This window comes from Aphidius gifuensis, linkage group LG6 (genome assembly GCF_014905175.1).
Source record: "Aphidius gifuensis isolate YNYX2018 linkage group LG6, ASM1490517v1, whole genome shotgun sequence".
NCBI lineage: Eukaryota > Metazoa > Arthropoda > Insecta > Hymenoptera > Braconidae > Aphidius > Aphidius gifuensis.
In genome coordinates this window covers 11,435,156-11,455,226 of record NC_057793.1, presented here as the reverse complement: position 1 = coordinate 11,455,226, position 20,071 = coordinate 11,435,156, and the positions used below count along the sequence as shown (strand labels likewise).

The following is a 20,071-nucleotide window of genomic DNA, read 5'->3' as shown; positions in this document are numbered from 1 at the left end:
AGGAAGAGCAAGTGTAAAAGCACACATTTTACGATGTGTAGAGTGTGCTCGACAAAGAGGGATTCGTGCACATCAATTGATGGGCCAACGACCTCTTTCAAGAGTTACACCTACACGAGCGTTTGAACACACAGGCATTGATTATGCTGGTCAATTATATTAAAAAATTGGAAATCAAGAGGAGCCAAAACATATAAAGGTTGGATTTGTGCCGTTGTATGTATGACTACTTCAGCGGCTCATTTAGAGCTAGTTACTGAGTACACAACAGAAGCGTTTCTCGCTACATATAAAAGATTTACATCAAGACGAGGAATTCCAGCACACTTATATTCAGACTGTGGTACCAATTTTATTGGAGCAGATCGAGAATTAAAAATTTTATTTACTCAGCACACTAAAGAAAATCAAGTCTTAGAAAACAAGATCTTAGAAAACACAACACGATGGCATTTTAATCCACCAGGTGCACCACATATGGGTGGTAAATGGGAAGCACTCATTAAGTCCACAAAGTATCACTTAAAACGTACTATTGGTGAATCAAAAATGACATATGAAGAGGCATCAACTTTGCTAACTCAAATTGAAGCCATACTAAATTCAAGACCACTAGAACCACTTAGTGATGATCCTGATGATCTTCAAACTCTGACACCAGGACATTTTTTAACTGGTACATCATTGATGGCAGTACCAGAACCTTGTTTACTTGATTTGTCTACATCTAGGTTATCAAGGTGGCAATTTATACAACAAATAACACAACAATTCTGGTCACAATGGTCAAGTCAATACTTGCAAAGGCAACAGTCCATTTCCAAATGGCACCATGTAAATAATAAGATCCAAGTTGGATCATTAATTCTGATTTCAGATGAACGAGCACCACCATGTAGATGGCCACTTGGTAGAGTTACTAAGTTGTTACCAGGAACGGACGGGTTAGTCAGAGTAGTTGAACTAAGAACTGCTACTACCACCTTAGTTAGACCACTAGCAAAACTTATCATTCTTCCTGTCAAAGCTGAGTAGTAATCAGCAATGAATTGCTGATGGCTGGCGGAATGTTTGAGATTAATGAGATTCAACAAGTCACACGTACACGCACACACACAAGCACACTCAAGCTAGAATCACGGCACACGTTTTCTTGTTTAGTCTTGTACGGTCGTAGTAAGAAGACAGTCTAGCACACATTCAGTTTTTCATTTAGTTCAGATAATTAGTCCACATAAATTAATATACACAAAATACACATAATAAATTATCGAGTACACATTGTTTACTATTTTACAACACAAAGAACACAACAGGAATTGTGATTGATAAATTAATACAATTTATAGTGTCACAGTGCCGGGTTGTGGTTAGTTTCCTATCAGAACATTTTAGAACACAAAGAAACAAATATTGGCATTGTAACTTACAACTACAACGTCAAGGAACACTTGTAATTATGTAATTGTGTTATTGTGTTTTTTAAATAAATGACATTAATTTTTATAAAGTGCTGAATACAATTATTAAAATCGTATCGATACCAAAACCTATCACAAGCCATCCGAAATCTTAAATAAAAGTTTAAGATAAAAATAAACAATTTAGTTCACAAACAACTTTTTTCTCTCGGTTGAATCAGGATTTAACGTTTTACTTGTTGCTGAAGTCGTCGTTATATTTTTTAATTTATTTATATTCATTCATTTTCAATTCCTTCAATGCTATCACATCACCCTTTTTTCCCTAGAAATTTTCTGCCTCTTCATTCCATAAAGTTAGTTCAATCTAAAATATATTTTCTTTGGTAAATTTATTATCTTTATTTAGTTTAATCAAACTTTTTTTCATTTAAATTTTATTTTACTTCATAATCACTGTCGTCTGCTAATGTTATTGTTCTTTATTTCAATAACCGTCCTGACATTGCATATATAAATTCCACTTTATTTATTGCTATTATGATTGCGATGATATCTAAATAATGTCATTATTATTGAATAGTTTTTTTTTTTTCGCTAAAATTATTTTGCCTGCAAATGAATTAATTGGTAGATGTACAATTTCTTGTATTTTTTTAAACTCGAAATTAATTTTTGGTATATTTTCATTTTCCTCATCGTCATCGAATTTTATATAAGCTTCTACTGGTATCATTATTTCTTTATTATTTATTGATGGGTATTGTTCATTAATTTTTCTCTTTAATCCTCCAGTGATCGTACATATTTTGTTTAACTTGAATATTCAATAATTTATCATGTTAATATTGCTGAGGAAAGAATGTATAACCAAATATATTATTTCCTAGTCTAAACAAATTCTTTAGCTATTTTAGACAATAATTCCAATTTATGATAGGAAATATTGCTAAGGAATTAACTTAGACTAGGAATTAATATATTTGGTTACATTCTTTCTCTAGATACATTTGCCGTAATTAATTAATCAAAAAGCTATTGGCAACTGTTGCTAAGGAATGGATGTAACCAAATAAATCATTTCATAATCTAGATTAATTTCTCTGCAATATTTTTTATAATAGAATAAAATCATTGAGCCAAATTGATTGTATCTTCAATAGACTTCGATAACATCATAGATGAATTTTTCAGCGACAACGCCAGAAGACAAAAACCGTTTTGGTTTTGTAATGATTCATCTATATCACTTTTAAAATATTTTGTCTTTAATATTATTATTCACAACAATTTTTATGTAAAAAAAAAAAAATTTCAATATATTCTGGCGGTTTTGCTTGTTACATTTATTATTGTTAAATACACCTAACAAATGATGTCTTTTTTATATATTATATCAATAAAAATAGGGCGCAAAATATAATTTTGCCCACGGCGCAAAAATTCCTTGTTACGGCACTGCTGACAGAAGGTTATCCACACTACTCCTAGGAAAACAATGATAATGGCTCCTATCTATGATAAGATAGGAACAAAGTATATCGCATACGAGAGCATGCTTTATTCATTGAGATCATAGTCAGCTCCAACCAGATACATCAACTAGTTTCCATTAAAGAACAATGTCAACGTCACTGAGAAGCTAGCCAACTCCACCACTTTTTCTAGTCTCGAAGCCATTAACCAGCTCCAAAAGCTGGCCGACTACTGAAAATTAATTGATAACACTCGCTAGTTTCATAAACTATTAAGCCCCACTTTTGTTTGACACTATTCCGTCTGCCCACCGTGCTCATGTGGCTTTCAAGTGGGGTAACAAAGTAGAGGCATGCTATCTAACGTAGTCAGGGTGTGTATACTATTCCAGCTTATAGCAAATCTCACAAGTCATCATTGACTAGTAGCTTTGAGATGACACTAGCAAGATAGTTGTTTTTACTACCAACTAGCGGTATCAATTAACTTTGAGTTTGTGCCAAGTATCCCGGTGCCGTAACAAGGAATTTTTATGCCCTGGGCAAAATTATATTTTGCGCCCTATTTTTATCGATATAATATATTTAAAAATCATTTGTTAGGTGTATTTAACAATAATATATATAACAAGCAAAACCGCCAGAATATATTAAAATTATTTTTTTTTTTAAATAAAAATTGTTGTGGATAATAATATAAAAGACAAAATATTTTAAAAGTGATATAGATGAAGAATGAATCATTACAAAATCAAAACAGTTTCTGTCTTCTGGCGTTGTCGCTGGAAAATTCATCTATGATGTCATCGAAGTCTATTGAAGATACAATCAATTTGGCACAATGATTCTATTGTATTATAGAAAATATTGCAGAGAAATTGATCTAGATAATGAAATAATTTATTTGGTTACATCCAATCATTAGCAACAGTCACCAATAGCTTTTTGATTAATTAATTATCTAGGGATGTATTTAGGGAAAGAATGTAACCAAATACCGAGTGTCCCATTTTAATTTATCAATGAATTTTCTTCAAAAAATATAGCTCAATTTGTAAAATGTTTCAAGTGAAAGTTGTAGAGTTTGGGGGGGGACGGAGAAAAAAAAAAAAAAAAATTCAAAAACTGAAAATGGCAGAGTTTCCGGTATAAACATAGTTATTTTAAATGGATACTGCATTTTTTTTTTTCTCCAAAACGTTTTCTCCATCAAAACTAACACTTTTTATTCGAAAAATTTTTAGATAAAATGACTTTTTTTTTGGGCATGATTTTCTCTGTTTATGGTTTTTTGAAAAATATGGCTTCAATTCAAAAATGTTATCTAAAAAAGTTGTAGCGCTAAAAAAGACAAAAAAACAAATTTATTAAAAATTAATTTAAAAATGGCAGAGTTTCCGGTATGAACATTTTTTTTCGAGGTTAGGTGTATTTTTTTTTTATTAAAAAATTGTTCACATCAAGGCTAACACTTTTTCTAAATAAAATTTTCCGGAAAATTCGATTTTTTTTTTTTAAACTTTGTTTATGCTTCTAACTCCGCCATTTTGATTTTTTTTCGGAAGTTTTTTTTTTTTTTCGTTTTCGTCTTTCTGGGCGCTACATCTTTTCTAAATATCATTTTTTAATTAAAGCCATATTTTTTCAGGAAAATCCATAAGCAGATAAAATCGGCCCGAAAAAAAAGTGATTTTATCGAAAAATTTTTCAAATAAAAAGTGTTAGTTTTGACGTAGAAAATGTTTTGGTTCAAAAAAAAAATGCAGTATCCATTTTAAAAAACTATGTTTATACCGGAAACTCCGCCATTTTGGATTTTTCGATTTTTTTTTTTTTTTTTCTTCGTCCCCCTCCAAACCCTACAACTTTTACTTGAAACATTTTACAATTTGAGCTATATTTTTCGAAAAAAATCCATTGATAAATTAAAATGGGACACTCGGTATATTAATTCCTAGTCTAAATTAATTTCTTAGCAATATCTCCTATCATAAATTGAAATTATTGTCTAAAATAGCTAAAGAATTCATTTAGACTAGGAAATAATATATTTGGTTATACATTCTTTCCTCAGCAATATTTGGCAATAGCTTTTTTATTAATTAATTATGGCAAATGTTGCTAAGAAAAGGATGTGACCAAATAAATAAATTCTTAATCTGAATTAATTTCTCAGCCATTTGCCATAATCATCTCTATTTTCGTCAATTAAAAAAAGGATACGCAAACCTTTGGCATATAGTCAATACAAGCAGAATAAAAATCGGTCCATGTTAACCTGCGTTAGTGGTTAAGTCGGTTATAGTACGATGTTAGTGATAGGTAGAATTAGGTAGAATTTTAGAGTATAGAGGATCGTGTCTTGGCCGTTGTCAGAAGAAACAAAAAAAATTTTCAATTCAAATTATTAAGTATATTTTTTATTTTACGTCTTATTTTGCATTTTTAATATGGTTCTAGGACGATTGTCTCTAAACGACAAATGACAATAATGAGGACAATTAACTCCAAAATTCAGAAAGACAATCATGTTTATGTAATATCTGAATGATCATAAATGATAGTAGTCAATTTCTTTCCTGAAAATATAATTTTTTTTTTATTTGTTTAAAAAAGAATTTTTTTTTTCCTTGTGACGCGCTTCTAAGTGCGCCCCCCTTTACACTGCGCCCTGGGCAGTTGCCCGTCTTGCCCACCCCTTGTTACGGCACTGAAGGTATTAGACGGATAGTCATCTACGGAGCCTGACATATCAATATATGCCACTAAGAGCACGAGATTTGCCCAGCTTCGTTATAAAATATCTCAGACCTTTTTTTTCATATTCTGATGTGAAAAGTAGGCCGATTAAAAACAATACTGCCAAAATTTTCGCACGATGTGCCTGACCCATATTTATGTTTAAGTACTGCCTCGAAGTCTTCAAATGTTCCATTTGATTAAGACATGAAAAATCGTTTTCTCGAGTAGTCAAGAATAATCAATGATTTAAAAAAATAAACCAAGTTAAATCATATCTGCTCGTGACTTCGCGTAATCTATATGCTTGTTTTGAAAATTTTGACACCATGATTTCGACTATGAATAACTTTTCGTATCTTATAAAATTATTCAGTTAAAGTAAGATGACGCTTTTGTCTCGGGTTCTATAATAAACCGTTCTGGTTATGTTTCGATTTTCATTTGTTTTTGAGGTTGTCGAAATCAGTATTTACAAATAGCTTCATTAGAGGTTGCATTTACTAGATTCCACTGTGTACGAAATATTGCATCACAACTAAATTTCTATTTTATTTTCTTATATCGAATATAAGTATGTTCAGCTCTTGAAAATCAATTGGTGTTTAGAGCTGGAAGGGATAAGTAACTTGTTGTGCAATCGCGGCTCCAAAGATGACTCATTTTATAATTACAGGATGCTCCAGTATTACCAGGACGTAAGACCATTCACTTAATAATTCAGGGTTTTTTTTCTGAAATTTTAACGGTTTTTATTAAAATCTAATAAAGTATCCCGTAAAAATTGAAGGAATGATCTAACGTCTTGGGGACTCATGATACTCCCTGAATTATTAATGTATTTTGACTTAAATCAAAAAGAGTCTTCTCTCCATGTAGATACCTAGAAAAACGTCGAATAGCTCTGAAAGCTGAATAATTACAAGCATTATGGCAGTAGTTTAAAAAAACTTTCTATAAAAATAAACTTCTACGTCCTATTGTATCTCAGGCATATCAGAAAATCGCTTGAGCTCAAGTCACATAGTCTAAAAATGCTATGGTGGTAAAGATAGTAAAATTTATGAAGTAACCATGTTTCCTAGTTTTTCCTTTATTTAAATTATTTTCATATTCAGAAATAGATTTCTATACAGTTCTCATTAAGTGCTTTGTTATGCCAAATTAAAAGTAAGAAGACATTTCAGAATCATTGACGCAATTGAAAGCACACTATCATTGGCTGTTATAATTCTGACTTTCACGTAAGGATGCAGAATTCTCCCTGATGCACTCATTTGCATCACAGTGCTCACATCTGTTCTTGGAAAATACTATAGAATCTTTCCAACTACGAGAAATGCTTTCTCGTTTAAACAAAAATCTGAAAGAATAAAATTCAACAATTAAAAGTTTTCAACCAACAATACACCGAAATAACGATAATCTGTTGAAATCTGTTGAACCTTTCAGTATTTTTACGAACTTTCCCAATGATACGTTGCGTAAAAATTTTTCAAAATTCGTCACCGATTATATTCATGTACACTGTAAAAAAAAAAATAATTAGTTTCACTATAAAAAAAGAATTATTTTTACTATTGTTTCTGGTACACGGGGGCGTTTTCGCAAAAATAATAACATGTACTATGCACATAGTAAAATTTTTTTATCCTAGTATAGTTTACAATGTTTCAATTGGAAAAGATACGATATATCTTGTTAAGAAGTACTATGTTGCATAGTCAAGTCTAGCGTTCGCTAAATCTACTATGTTGCATGGTGAGATTCACGATCCTCAATAGTACATTTCATGATATTCTATTTGTATTTTCGATAAAAAAAAAATAGAGCTATTTGTTTATTTAAAAAATAACTTTAAATTATTCATAATAATTATTATTATCTTTATACAAATTTCTCAACTTGGCTATTTCTTGACCTAACTCGGGATTCGAACTCGGGTTTCTGGAATTGAACTCCGATGGTTTACCGAAATAGCCATTCAGGTATAAAACAGTAGAAGAATCGAAAATGTCTATATATATTTATTCCCTTTTATTCCCTTCTTCTTTCATGCTAGCATAGTGAAACTAACTACAGACCTAATAAGTTTTACCATTTTGTATATAGTAACAAGTACGAATTGCATAGCACATTTTAAAGGTTTCCATAGTACGGTTCATTTTTCTAAATGTACCCTCACGGTTATGGTTAATTTAAACACACAACATAGTAAAAAGTAACAAGTCTATGGTTGTTCGTATCATTGGTATAGAGGAGACTATCTATTGAACAAGTAAAGTCTACTAAAACCATAATAAAAACCGGTTTTACCCCAGCAGAGTAGTTTTTACTATTTTACTATAGTAAAACTTAAAGCTCACATAGTAAAAAAAATTATAAAAAATAATATGTTAAACCATATTTCCAAAAACGTCCCTCAGTACTATAGTAACATAGTGAAACTAATCATTTTTTTTTTACAGTGCAGTAACAACTATCGTTTTCATAGTACCTGGTTAACGGGGACAAACATGTATATTGTTCAAAAAGTTATAACATATACAAGGCAAGACGGATAAATTTGTCATGTCAAAACTCTGACCCCTTTACAATCGTACAAATGTTTTTTTGGCATTTGGATTGACTTACAACAAGTCCCAATTTGTATAGGAGATTGATATCATCTTTTTTCGATTCGAGTAATAAAAGTGTATAGTTTAAAAAAAAAACAATAGGACATATCGAATTTCAATGAAGAGTGCCACGCAAAATTCGAGAAAATACTCTCAAACTATTCATAATAAAACGAATATTGGAACAAAAGTGAAATCAACATATGTAGCTTTTTTTACGAATTTACCGATGTGTTCAGCTCCGAAATTAAGAAGATGGCTCCTATTCGGCATCCTAGTGTCTTGCTAGTGACTCTTTGCAATTTTAAGCTCTGGCACATAGATGTGTCATAATAGAAAGTGACGGACTCTCAAACACACTAATCATTATGGTATACTTGACTTCTTTATTGGATCTATGCTTAACGATCTCAATTAGCTTTGACGAAATGACAAGATTCTGTCTAGACTTCATATTAAAAATTCTCCAAAATCAGAAAAAAAAATGATTGAAGTATTTTGAGAAATCTGATTCTGTTTTTTTGTTTTTTTTTTTCAGGTGTCATGCTTCTCTTAGCTCAGCATGAAGGTGATAGTAAAACTGTTTCCGCAATGGTTGTGAGACTGGTACTTGTTTTTATTCAGCTTTATATATACTCATATATGGGTGAAAAATTATCTGCTCAAGCAGATAAAATACAAGATGCAATTTATAATTGTCCTTGGTATGCATTTTCACCACTCGTCGCAAAAGATTTGAAATTCATAATGATTCGGAGCAACTATCCTTTCTACATAACAGCTGGCAAATTTTTACCGATGAATCTAATGAGTTTTAAAGCAGGTACTAATAAAACAAATAGAGATTATCTTTTTTATTCATTTAAAGAATCCCGTCTATCGTGTCTAACGGTCCTTACCGAGGTGAATGGGTTCATACACGATTGAAAATAGATAATAAAAACAAAGTTAAAACTTCTCAACCTTGTCTGTTACTAGACATATGGTACAGATGAATAACAGCGGTGCTTTTCCACAATCATTTTCAACAACTATCAGAATTGTTAATTATTTATAGTATTATGCATTGTTTAGGTGATGTGGAAAAAATTAGTTAAGATATCAAGTCAATGAACACCGTTTGCCTATGTCAATTAAATGCAAATAAAATTCCGCTCCACGTGACCTCTAGATCTGACCGATCTAGCTAAAAATGTGCCAGGCTTTTTTTTTACAGTTCATTTTACGATAGAATCAGTTATTATAGGTAGAAATAATTAAAAAAGCCTATTAAATACAGATTAAAGTTTTTACACAAAAAAAGTGTTAAATTTTTATTTATTTTTGGTTTTTTTGTTGAAATAATAAATTATGGTAGTTTGTCATACAAGTCATATCGCTATGAATCGCTATGAATCGTTATTAAAATCAAAAAGTAAAATTATGAAAAAAACAATGATTTTGTTTGACTTATTCCTTACAACTATTTGAATAACTTGCATTTAATCTTATTATTTCATATTGAGATTATATGAATGAAATATGATGAATTTATTTTTACATGAAATCATAGGCTCATTAAATCGTTAAATAGTCCCTCCTTCTTAAGTATATTATTAACGACCAAGTTTTTATTATATTGTAAATATTTTCTTTTCTTGCAGTTGTAAAATCGATGTTTTCTTTTTTCTCTGTCTTGAGACTTATGCTGCAAGATTGAATATTGTTTTTTCATATAAACACTGATGGAAATAAACTTGGAACTTCGTTTCATTAAATGTTTGTGTCTATTTACTGATACTAATTTCATCGAAAATATTGGAAAAATATCATTTCAACTGTTGGAAAAAGTAAAAGACTGCAAGGTAGAAAGCTCAAAAACTTGCAGATTACAATGTTTAAATAGTACCTTTGATCTGTGAAATACTTATTCTTAAGCATCGATATAGTTTTCTACATTGTGCTGCTGCAGTTATCTCTCTTTCATTTAGGCACTGTAACTTTGACGGGGATCTTTTTATGTCTTATCGTGAATAATATTTGACTTCTTGCAAACTTGATTTCGTGTTATATCTGCTAAATTATAGACTAATGACATAATTCGACGTTGGAATCGTTTTTCTCGTATTTTTTTTTCTGCTCCACTTCCTGGTCAAATCTATCAACTTGTAAATAAAACAAGTATCAGAGCAGAAATCTCGGAATTCTCTTTCGTCAACAGCAGGGGATGAGACTGATGGCACCAAACATTTTTACCGATAAAAGTTGCAACACGCTTGTGTTTGTTTTTAAAAAAATTTAATTAAAAGTTATTTTATTAGATGATTTCCCTACCTTTTCACATTAAGGTGTTACTCGAGTAAATTCCAAATAGTTAGAGACCAATGTATTTAATAAAAAACGATTCTATGCAAAAGAAATACATCTATTCATAATTTTTTTTTGTCCTAGGTAACTTTGTTTGTTTATAATAAACTATTAAAGTTGCTATTTTTTTCGAGGTTAAACACGGTGAGATAGGGAGATTTTACTTTTTTTTGGGTTCAACTTAAACTTTCATATAAAACTAAAGAATTCTCAAAAACTATCAGTCTGTAGAGAAAAGAAAGACAAATTTTTTAGTTAAATAATAATTTTCTGACCTAAAATATTTTGTTCATAGAATAGAAAAAGAAGATTTTGTCTTTGTCAAAATACATGAGTAGAAGTGAGAAACAATATTTTTTTCTTTTTTCTATCCTTTTCGCACTCATAGAAAATATTACGTTCTCATACGCCATCCGCCAGAGGTCTCGAGTTTACTCGAGTAACACGATAAGTTGGAACTTTTTTCAAATAGAGAATGTCTTCGAAATACTTTTAAATTTTTACAAACTTTTCTCTCTTATCCTAATAGCATTAATCGTCATATTAAAAGTACCACGATATTACATTGTTATGATCATACACTGAAAAAAAAAACTTCTGTCAGATAGAAGTTTTCTTCTTGCAAAAAAATGAATTTGGATTAAGACAAGGTTGATTTGGATTGAGACAAAGACTTCTTAATCCAAATCATAAAAAACTTCTTGAATCATGAAAAAAACGTCTTGGATCAGAACGAATTGTTCATGTTTTTAGAAGTATACTTCTTGGATTATGAACAAAAGTGTCTCGGTCCAAGGCAAATTGTTCATGTTTTTAGAAGTATACTTCTTGGATTATGGATAAATGTGTCTTGGATCGAGACGAACTGTTCATGTTTTTAGAAGTATGCTTCTTGGATTATGGATAAATGTGTCTTGGACCGAGACAAACTGTTCATGTTTTTAGAAGTATGCTTCTTGGATTATGAACAAAAGTGTCTCGGTTCAAGACATATTGTTCATGTTTTTAGAAGTATTCTTCTTGAATTATGAATCGATATGTCTCGGTTCAAGGCAATATTGTTTTTATTTATGAACATTTATTCTCAATAGGATTGAAAATAAAAAAAATTTTTCAATTACAAACTTGTAATTTGTAATTTTTTTCACTGCAATTTTTATTTTAATTTTTTTTTTTCCTACAATTTTTTTTTGTTTTGATGTGTATCTTTAGGCGCGTTGGGTTAGAGTAAAAGGAAAAAACATAGAGTTTAGACGTCAGATCCGGTAACGGATCTGGGCAGGAATCCATTTTCTGTTTGCGTTTTTACATGGCTGCCATAAGTCTAAACATGGCTGCCGTAATTTTAAACATGGCGCCTCCATGATCCAAGCTTTGAACACTAGATACACTACACACACATTACACACAACTACATTTTTCAGTGATATTTTGGCAATATATAGTAATAGTAATTTCGAGTGATTTAAACGCGCGTGTGAATTAAACATTGTCGAGCGGGTGGATTAAATCACGGAGGCGCCATGTTTAGAATTATGGCAGCCATGTAAAAACTCGACTTTTGCGTGTCGTGAGTTCGCACCCTCAGTCTACATTGCACCTTGCAGTGCCATGGTAATCGGTCGGTAACCGTTACCATCAGCCGTTCTGTAGTATAGATGAATTTGAATGCGCGTATTTATATATTTAATATTTACATTATTATATATATACGCGCCGTTGTATATATTAATATACAAGTATTTTATTTGTATTTATTAGTTATACTTGCATTTGTTAGGCGAAGTAAAGTTCATATTGTACATATATATACATGCATATGTATATCATTTACAAGATTAATATACCTATTATTATTGTTTATAAAATAATATTTCCTAAATACGAAAGATAATATTGAATTATTATACAATAATAATTTATTTATAATATTGACTAATTTTATGTTTTAAAAAAAGAGAAATAGACATTGATGACTGATGTGTTAGTTTGAAAGAGAAAATTATTATTGTAATTGTACAGAAGAATTTCAGAAGATATTATCATAACCGAGACAACATGTTTTTTTATTCGGTTTTTATAGAAAATTTTCTCACGATTACGGGAAAAATACGGAAAAAATTCCTACGAATGCGCAGTGGTTAAAAATGGAGTTGAAATATGGAAAAAACGGCTATTTATCGGTTATAAATCGTGTAGTTATTGAAATAACGATTAATTCTCGAATTTAATAATGGCCATCAATGAATCTCGTCAAGTAAAAAAAAAAGTCAACATAAAAAAATTCGATATCGCGAATAGTTTTCGAGTTATAATAACTTATATATTTCGATATATTAAGTTTTTTTTTTTAATATTAATAAAGGCAATCGATAAAACTCGCCAAGCTAAAAAAAAAGCCCAATAAAAATTTTTATATCTCGAATAGTTATCAAATTATCGATATTTTTTTTAAAATGTATACAATTTTTTTTTCTCAAAAAAAAAAGTCGAAATTTTTGTTTTTTTTTTCAAAAAAACTGCTAATTATTGATTGTCGCGTATTGTTAAGCACGAATATATATTTTTTTTTCGAAAATAATGAATATATCCAAGTTTTTTTTACTTGGTCGCTAGGTTTTTTACTTAGCTATATTTTTTACTTAGCTATTTTTTTTACTTAGCTATATTTTTTACTTAGCTATATTTATAGCCAAACACACAATATCTACATAATTTTACTTAGCTATATTTTTCACTTAGCTATATATTTTTTACTTAGCTATATTTTTTACTTAGCTATATTTTTTGCTTAGCTATATTTTTTACTTAGCTATTTTTTACTTAGCTTTATTTATCGCCAAACACACAATACCTACATAATTTTACCAGCTATATCTTTTACTTAGCTATATATTTTTTACTTAGCTATATTTTTTACTTAGCTATATTGTTTGCTTAGCTATTTTTTGTACTTAGCTATATATTTATAGCCAAACACACAATATCTACATAATTTTACCAGCTATATTTTCAACTTAGCTATATTTTTAACTTAGCTATATTTTTTACTTAGCTATATTTTTTACTTAGCTATATTTTTTACTTAGCTTTATTTTTTTACTTAGCTCTATTATATTATCAATTATGAAAAAAATTATCATTAACATTAGAAAGATATCGATAATTCGAAAACTATTCGCGCGATCAAAAAATTGTATTCGATTTTTTTTTCTCCTTGATGAGTTTAATCGACTTCCATTATTAAATGAATAAATAAAAAAAAATCGATATATCGAAATTTTAAAAAATATTATAACTTGAAAACTATTCGAGATATTGAAATTTTTTTAAAAACATTTTCTTCTCCCCGACGATCTCTATTGATTGCCATTATTAAATTTGAGAATAATTCGTTATTTCAATAACTATACGACATATAACCGATAAATAGCCGTTTTTTTCATATTTCAACTTCATTTTTAACCACTTTGCGCATTCGTAGGAATTTTTCGTAGAAACACGCCGAAGATGTTTACACATAATAAACCCGCGAGTCTAGATGGCTCACAAAATTTTTTTTTTTTACCTAACGCGGGACCCGAACCTATGACCGTAAAACCTATCTAATCTAAACCTGTGCCTTAGCTCGCTTAACCACGGGCGCGATATGGAAACGGGAAGTTATTTGTATTACTTTAGTGACAAGATATTTTTTTTTAAATTTTTTATGCAAATGAACTGAAACTACACGTATATATATATTTTTTTATAATTAATTATTAAATTACTATAATATCATTCTTTTGTTATATCGAAACATTTTATGTTTTCCAAATAATTGTTAAACATATAAATAACATTTTATCATTATTATTATTCAAGAAGATAAACAACAATAATATAATAGTTAGAATTATTGAAAGATTTAAGATTTACTGACTGTAAAGAAAAACTAAATTATAATCGAAAATTGAAAAAAAATGTATTATTTTTTTTTTAAGTTTTATATCAGTACATTCTAAAAATAAATTAAATCAAATAAATGTTAAATTTAATTTATTAAAATACAAAATGTGTCAATATTGAATCGACTCAAAATACTAGCATTTAAATTGTTTATATTCTTAAATAATAATAATGATAAAATGTTATCTAAATGTTTAATAAAATTTAGAAAACATAAAATAATACAATAGTACACTAAAGTAATACAAATTGATACGTGGTAGTTTTAGTTCATTTGTTCATGTAATAAATTTAAAAAAAAAAAAATATCTTGTCACTAAAGTAATACAAATAACTTCCCGTTTCCATATCGCGCCCGTGGTTAAGCGAGCTAAGGCACAGGTTTAGATTAGATAGGTTTTACGGTCATAGGTTCGGGTCCCGCGTTAGGTAAAAAAAAAAAAAATTGTAGGAAAAAAAATTATAAAATAAAAATTGCAGGAAAAAAAAAATTACAAATTACAAGTTTGTAATTGAAAATTTTTTTTTATTTTTTTTATTTTCAATCCTATTGAGAATAAATGTTCATAAATAAAAACAATATTGCCTTGGACCGAGACATATCGATTCATAATTCAAGAAGAATACTTCTAAAAACATGAACAATATGTCTTGAACCGAGACACTTTTGTTCATAATCCAAGAAGCATACTTCTAAAAACATGAACAGTTCGTCTCGATCCAAGACACATTTATCCATAATCCAAGAAGTATACTTCTAAAAACATGAACAGTTTGTCTCGGTCCAAGACACATTTATCCATAATCCAAGAAGCATACTTCTAAAAACATGAACAGTTTGTCTCGGTCCAAGACACATTTATCCATAATCCAAGAAGTATACTTCTAAAAACATGAACAGTTTGTCTCGGTCCAAGACTCATTTGTTCATAATCCAAGATGTATACTTCTAAAAACATGAACAATTTTTTTTTAACCAAGACGTTTTTTTCATGATTCAAGAAGTTTTTTATGATTTGGATTAAGAAGTCTTTGTCTCAATCCAAATCAACTTTTTCTTAATCCAAATCCATTTTTTTGCAAGAAGAAAACTTCTATTATTAAGAACTTTTTGTCTTAAAAATAGAAAAAAATTTTTTCAGTGTAACAAAATGAATCGTTGCTACAGGAATGTCGCAATAAGCGAAACAATCATCTGTTTTTCTTTAGATTTATGTAGTGAACTGATATCGAGAAAAGTTCGACAGAAAACGTACAAAATTTGAGGACAGGTTCGAGAGTTTTGAACAAAAAGATTTTCAGCTTCAATACACACCGTATTTTTTGAAAAATTTTATGACTCTAACGGAAAAAAAGCTTGAAAATTTAGATTGAATATCAGAATTTATGTTAAACGATGTCAGCTATTCATCATTTTATTTATGATTCATTGATATTGCTATGAACATTATTGTTATGACTATTACTATTGTCAAAACGATTAGTATCATTATTATGTTGTGTAAAAGTACATTCACTGGCGAGGTAAGAATACTAATTATATGTATTCTCCACTCTTACTAACAAACCAGATGAATATCACGGCAACTAACAAACGGGAGATAGCATACGAAAGCATATGCCGCCAACGGCCAATCGGTAGTGATCTAGCTAAGTAAAAAACGGTACAGTACAAAATTGTTCATTGGCTAGAGCCAATAACCCCAAACGTGACAAGTCCAAACAAATTGACTTGAAATTAAAATATTATACAGTTATCATGCAGTGTCGGTGCAACGGTCAATCAAAATCCGGGAATCATAGGTAAGTAATTTTTAATAGTTTGTAAAAATATATTATGGAACATTGCCCGTACTTATTTTCTATTGACATTCCAATGCAGTCAATTTTTCTTTTGTATAAAGCTAGTGTTTTGTTTGCTGCTGTCTCTCTCTTTCATCCTTGTCTTTAACAACGCACGCCATGTCTCTCGCTTCAATTTCGTTCACGGGTTATTTTTTTTTGTTTTTTCCTCTCGTGTCGTCACAAGATAGGTGAACGAGAAAAGAAAAGATAAAAAACATTATAATTTTTTATTTTTTTTTTTTTTAAATTTATTAAAAATTTTATTACGTTTTTATTACGAATTTTAATCGAAAATAAAAAAAAAATATTTTTAATTGTTTAAGATTTTGGTTTTTCGTGGAATAAACTCTAAAAAAAAAAATAAAACTCTGAACAAGAAAATATTATTTATTTGAAAATACGTAGAAAGTTTGTGAGACATAAAAAAAATGAATTGATTACAAATTATACAAATGTTTATTGAAAAATAGAAAAAATATATATATTCATTGTTTAGGGGTTTTTTTAAAAAAGCCCTAAAAATATATATGAAAAAACTGACTATGTATTTTCCGGGGTTTTTTTTTTGAAAACACCTAGACGAGTAAAAAATTATTTCGTTTTCGTTTTCAATGAACATTTGTTCATTTTGTAATTATTGTATTGTTTCTATTAAATTAAATGTTATTAAATTAATTACAAAATATAGAAATGTTTATTGAAAAAATAGGAAAAAATAAATTTTTCATTGCTTGAGCTGACTATGTACTTTTAGGGCTTTTTTACATGACAAAATAATTACAAAATATACAAATGTTCATTCAAAAATAAAAAACATTTTAACGTTTAGGGTTTTTTGTAATAAACCCTAAATGTACATAGTGAGCATTTGAGGCAAAAAAAAAATAGATTCAATCACAAAATGTACAAATGTTCATCGAAAAATAGAAAAAAATAAATTTTTATTGTTTAGGAGTTTTTAAAAATAGCCCTAAAAGTACATATAGAAAGACTATGTACTTTCAGGGGTTATTTATGAAAACCCCCAAACGATAAAAAAATTATTTTTTTCTTTTTTTCAATAAACCTTTGTATATTCTGTAATTAATTTTATTGTTTCTATGCCTCAAAAGCTGACTATGTACTTCTAGGGCTTTTCACACGACAAAATATACAAATTTTCATTCGATTATAAAAGAAAATATTTTATCGTTTAGGGTTTTATTTTTTTCGGAATAAACCCTGAAAGTATATTGACAGTTTCTAAGACAAAATATATAAAATTATTTCCAAAATATACAAATGTTTATTGAAAAATGGAAAAAATAATTTTTTTTTATTGTTTGAGATTTTTATATAAAAACCCCTGAAAGTTCATTTGAAAGAGCTATGTACTTTCAGGGCTTTTTTTTAAAAAAAAACCCCTCAACGATAAAAAAATTATTTTCTTCTAGTTTCTAATGAACGTTCGTGTATTTTGTAATTAATTTAGTCGTTTTTATGCCTCAAAACCTGGCTTTGTACAATTTTTTAATAATCACTTGTATAACTTGAATCTTGAAATAAAAATTTGTATATTATGTGATCATTGTATCGTAAAAAAAAGCAATAATAATAATTATAATTCTAACAATATTGTTCATTTAATGTTTCATTTATATTTATTATTACAATGTATATTTTTAGAGAGTACACAACTGATTGTCCTGCTATTCATCAACTCATAGCAAGTCAGGATGGAAAACATTTGAAATTTAATCTCAAATACTGGGAATGGGAACATAACCATGAGGAAACGTATGATGAACTACAGATAAAGTACAATGTAGCTAGTCGTAAAAGGAAAACCTCGGATCAGGGAAATGTTCCCATTCCTCGTAAAAAACCCAAGTCAATGTGTCACGCATCAACGCAAACTGATGGTAATTTTCTACTTATTCAATAAGTTTATTACAGTTTAAAATTAGTTATTAATTCTAAATTTGTTTACAGATGTTTTGACTACTACATCAACGCAAACTGATGGTAATTTTCTACTTTTTCAATTGTTTTATTATGATTTATAAATTAGTTATTAATTACAAATTTTTTCACAGATGTTTTCATTACTCCAATAATTCCTGGAAAAAAAAAAGATGAAGAAGAAAAAGAAGGACCGGTTAAACATCCAGAAAAAGAAAAAGAAAGTAAAGTTGATAATGATGAAAAAGAAGAACTTGATAATGATGAAGATGAAAAAAAATTACGTGAACGTGAAAAAAAAGAACATGATGTAGAAGATGAAGAATCACGTGAACCTGAAAAAAGAGAAGAAGAAAATAGGGTTGATAATGATGATGAAAAAGAAGAACCACGTAAAAAAGAAGAAGGTGATCTTGATAATGATGAAGATGAAGAAAAATTACGTGAACGTGAAAGAAAAGAAGAAAATAGAGTTGATAATGATGATGAAAAAGAAGAACCACGTAAAAAAGAAGAAGGTGATCTTGATAATGATGAAGATGAAGAAAAATTACGTGAACGTGAAAAAAAAGAAGAAGAAAATAGAGTTGATAATGATGATGAAAAAGAAGAACCACGTAAAAAAGAAGAAGGTGATCTTGATAATGATAAAGATGAAGGTAAACTTGATGATGATGAAGGTGGAGAAAAGTTACGTGAGCCTGAAAAAAAAGAAGAAAGTAAAGTTAATAATAAAGAAAAAAAAGACGAAAAAGAACCACGTGAACCTGAAAAAAAAAACATGATGAAGAAGAAGAAAAACCAGGTAGACGCGAAGGAGAAAAAAGAAAAGTCCAAAATCAACAGAAAGAAAAAAAAAAAAAAAAGCCAAAAATACTTACTGAATTATCACTAGAAAAAAAAGTAATCGTTGTAAGATACAATACTAGATCATCATCATCAGCAAATCAATCATAAATGTTTTCTCCTCAAAAATAAAAAATAAAAAATTAAATTCTTAAAATAAATTTAATGCGTTTGTTTTATTGCTTTAGGGTTATTTGAAAAAAGCCCTAAAAGTACATATAAAAGAGGTATGTATATTGAGGGTCTTTTTTAAGAAAAACCCTAAACGATAGAAAATTAATTTTTTTTCTATTTTCCAATTTATGGTTGTACATTTTGTAATAAATTTTCTTTTTTTTTATGCCTCAAAAGCTAACTATGTACTTTCAGGGCTTTTTTACATGACAACATAATTACGATATTTAAAAATTTTAATTTGGAAATAAAAAGTAATAATATTTTCTTCTTTAGGGTTTTAGTTTTTTCTTTCAAATAAACCCTGAAAGTACATAATGAGCGTTTAAGGCATAAAAAAATAAAATTAATTACAAAATATACAAATGTTCATTGAAAAATAGGAAAAATCCATTCTTTATCGATTTCGAAAAAAAAGCCCTAAAAGTTTTAGGGTTTTAGGGTTTTTGTCAAGACACAGAGGGTCTAAAAATATTTGAATTGTTAGAATTTTACGTTTAGGGTTTTTAATTGGTTATAGAGTTTTAGGGCCTAAATCTCTAAATTGGTTTTAGGGTTTTAAAGTAATATCTGAAACTTATGCAGTTTCAGTGTTTTAGGGTCTTGACAACATCCAGTGATGAATATAATATTCAACCAGATGGCGTGCTGATCATCTCTCACCGTCAATTTTGGTCGACCGTCAATTTTGGTACCCACTCAGTCTTAGATTCCAACA

At 29.0% G+C, this 20,071-nt stretch overlaps 1 protein-coding gene across 1 annotated transcript; it reads left to right on the top strand.

Annotated features, from left to right (window-relative positions):
- Positions 1-222: 222 nt before the first annotated feature.
- On the top strand, positions 223-19,432 carry LOC122859841. Its single transcript, XM_044163524.1, has 5 exons — positions 223-944; positions 18,058-18,293; positions 18,364-18,396; positions 18,468-18,557; positions 19,368-19,432. The coding sequence occupies exons 1-5, from the start codon at positions 223-225 to the stop codon at positions 19,430-19,432; spliced, it is 1,146 nt and encodes a 381-aa protein (XP_044019459.1).
- Positions 19,433-20,071: the final 639 nt, after the last annotated feature.

Coding starts and splice junctions, on each gene's coding strand:
- LOC122859841 (XM_044163524.1), top strand. CDS start 223: ATGACTACTTCAGCGGCTCATTTAGAGCTAGTTACTGAGTACACAACA. Junction 18,294..18,363: donor CGCATCAACGCAAACTGATG/GTAATTTTCTAC, acceptor ATTTGTTTACAG/ATGTTTTGACTACTACATCA. Junction 18,397..18,467: donor TACATCAACGCAAACTGATG/GTAATTTTCTAC, acceptor ATTTTTTCACAG/ATGTTTTCATTACTCCAATA.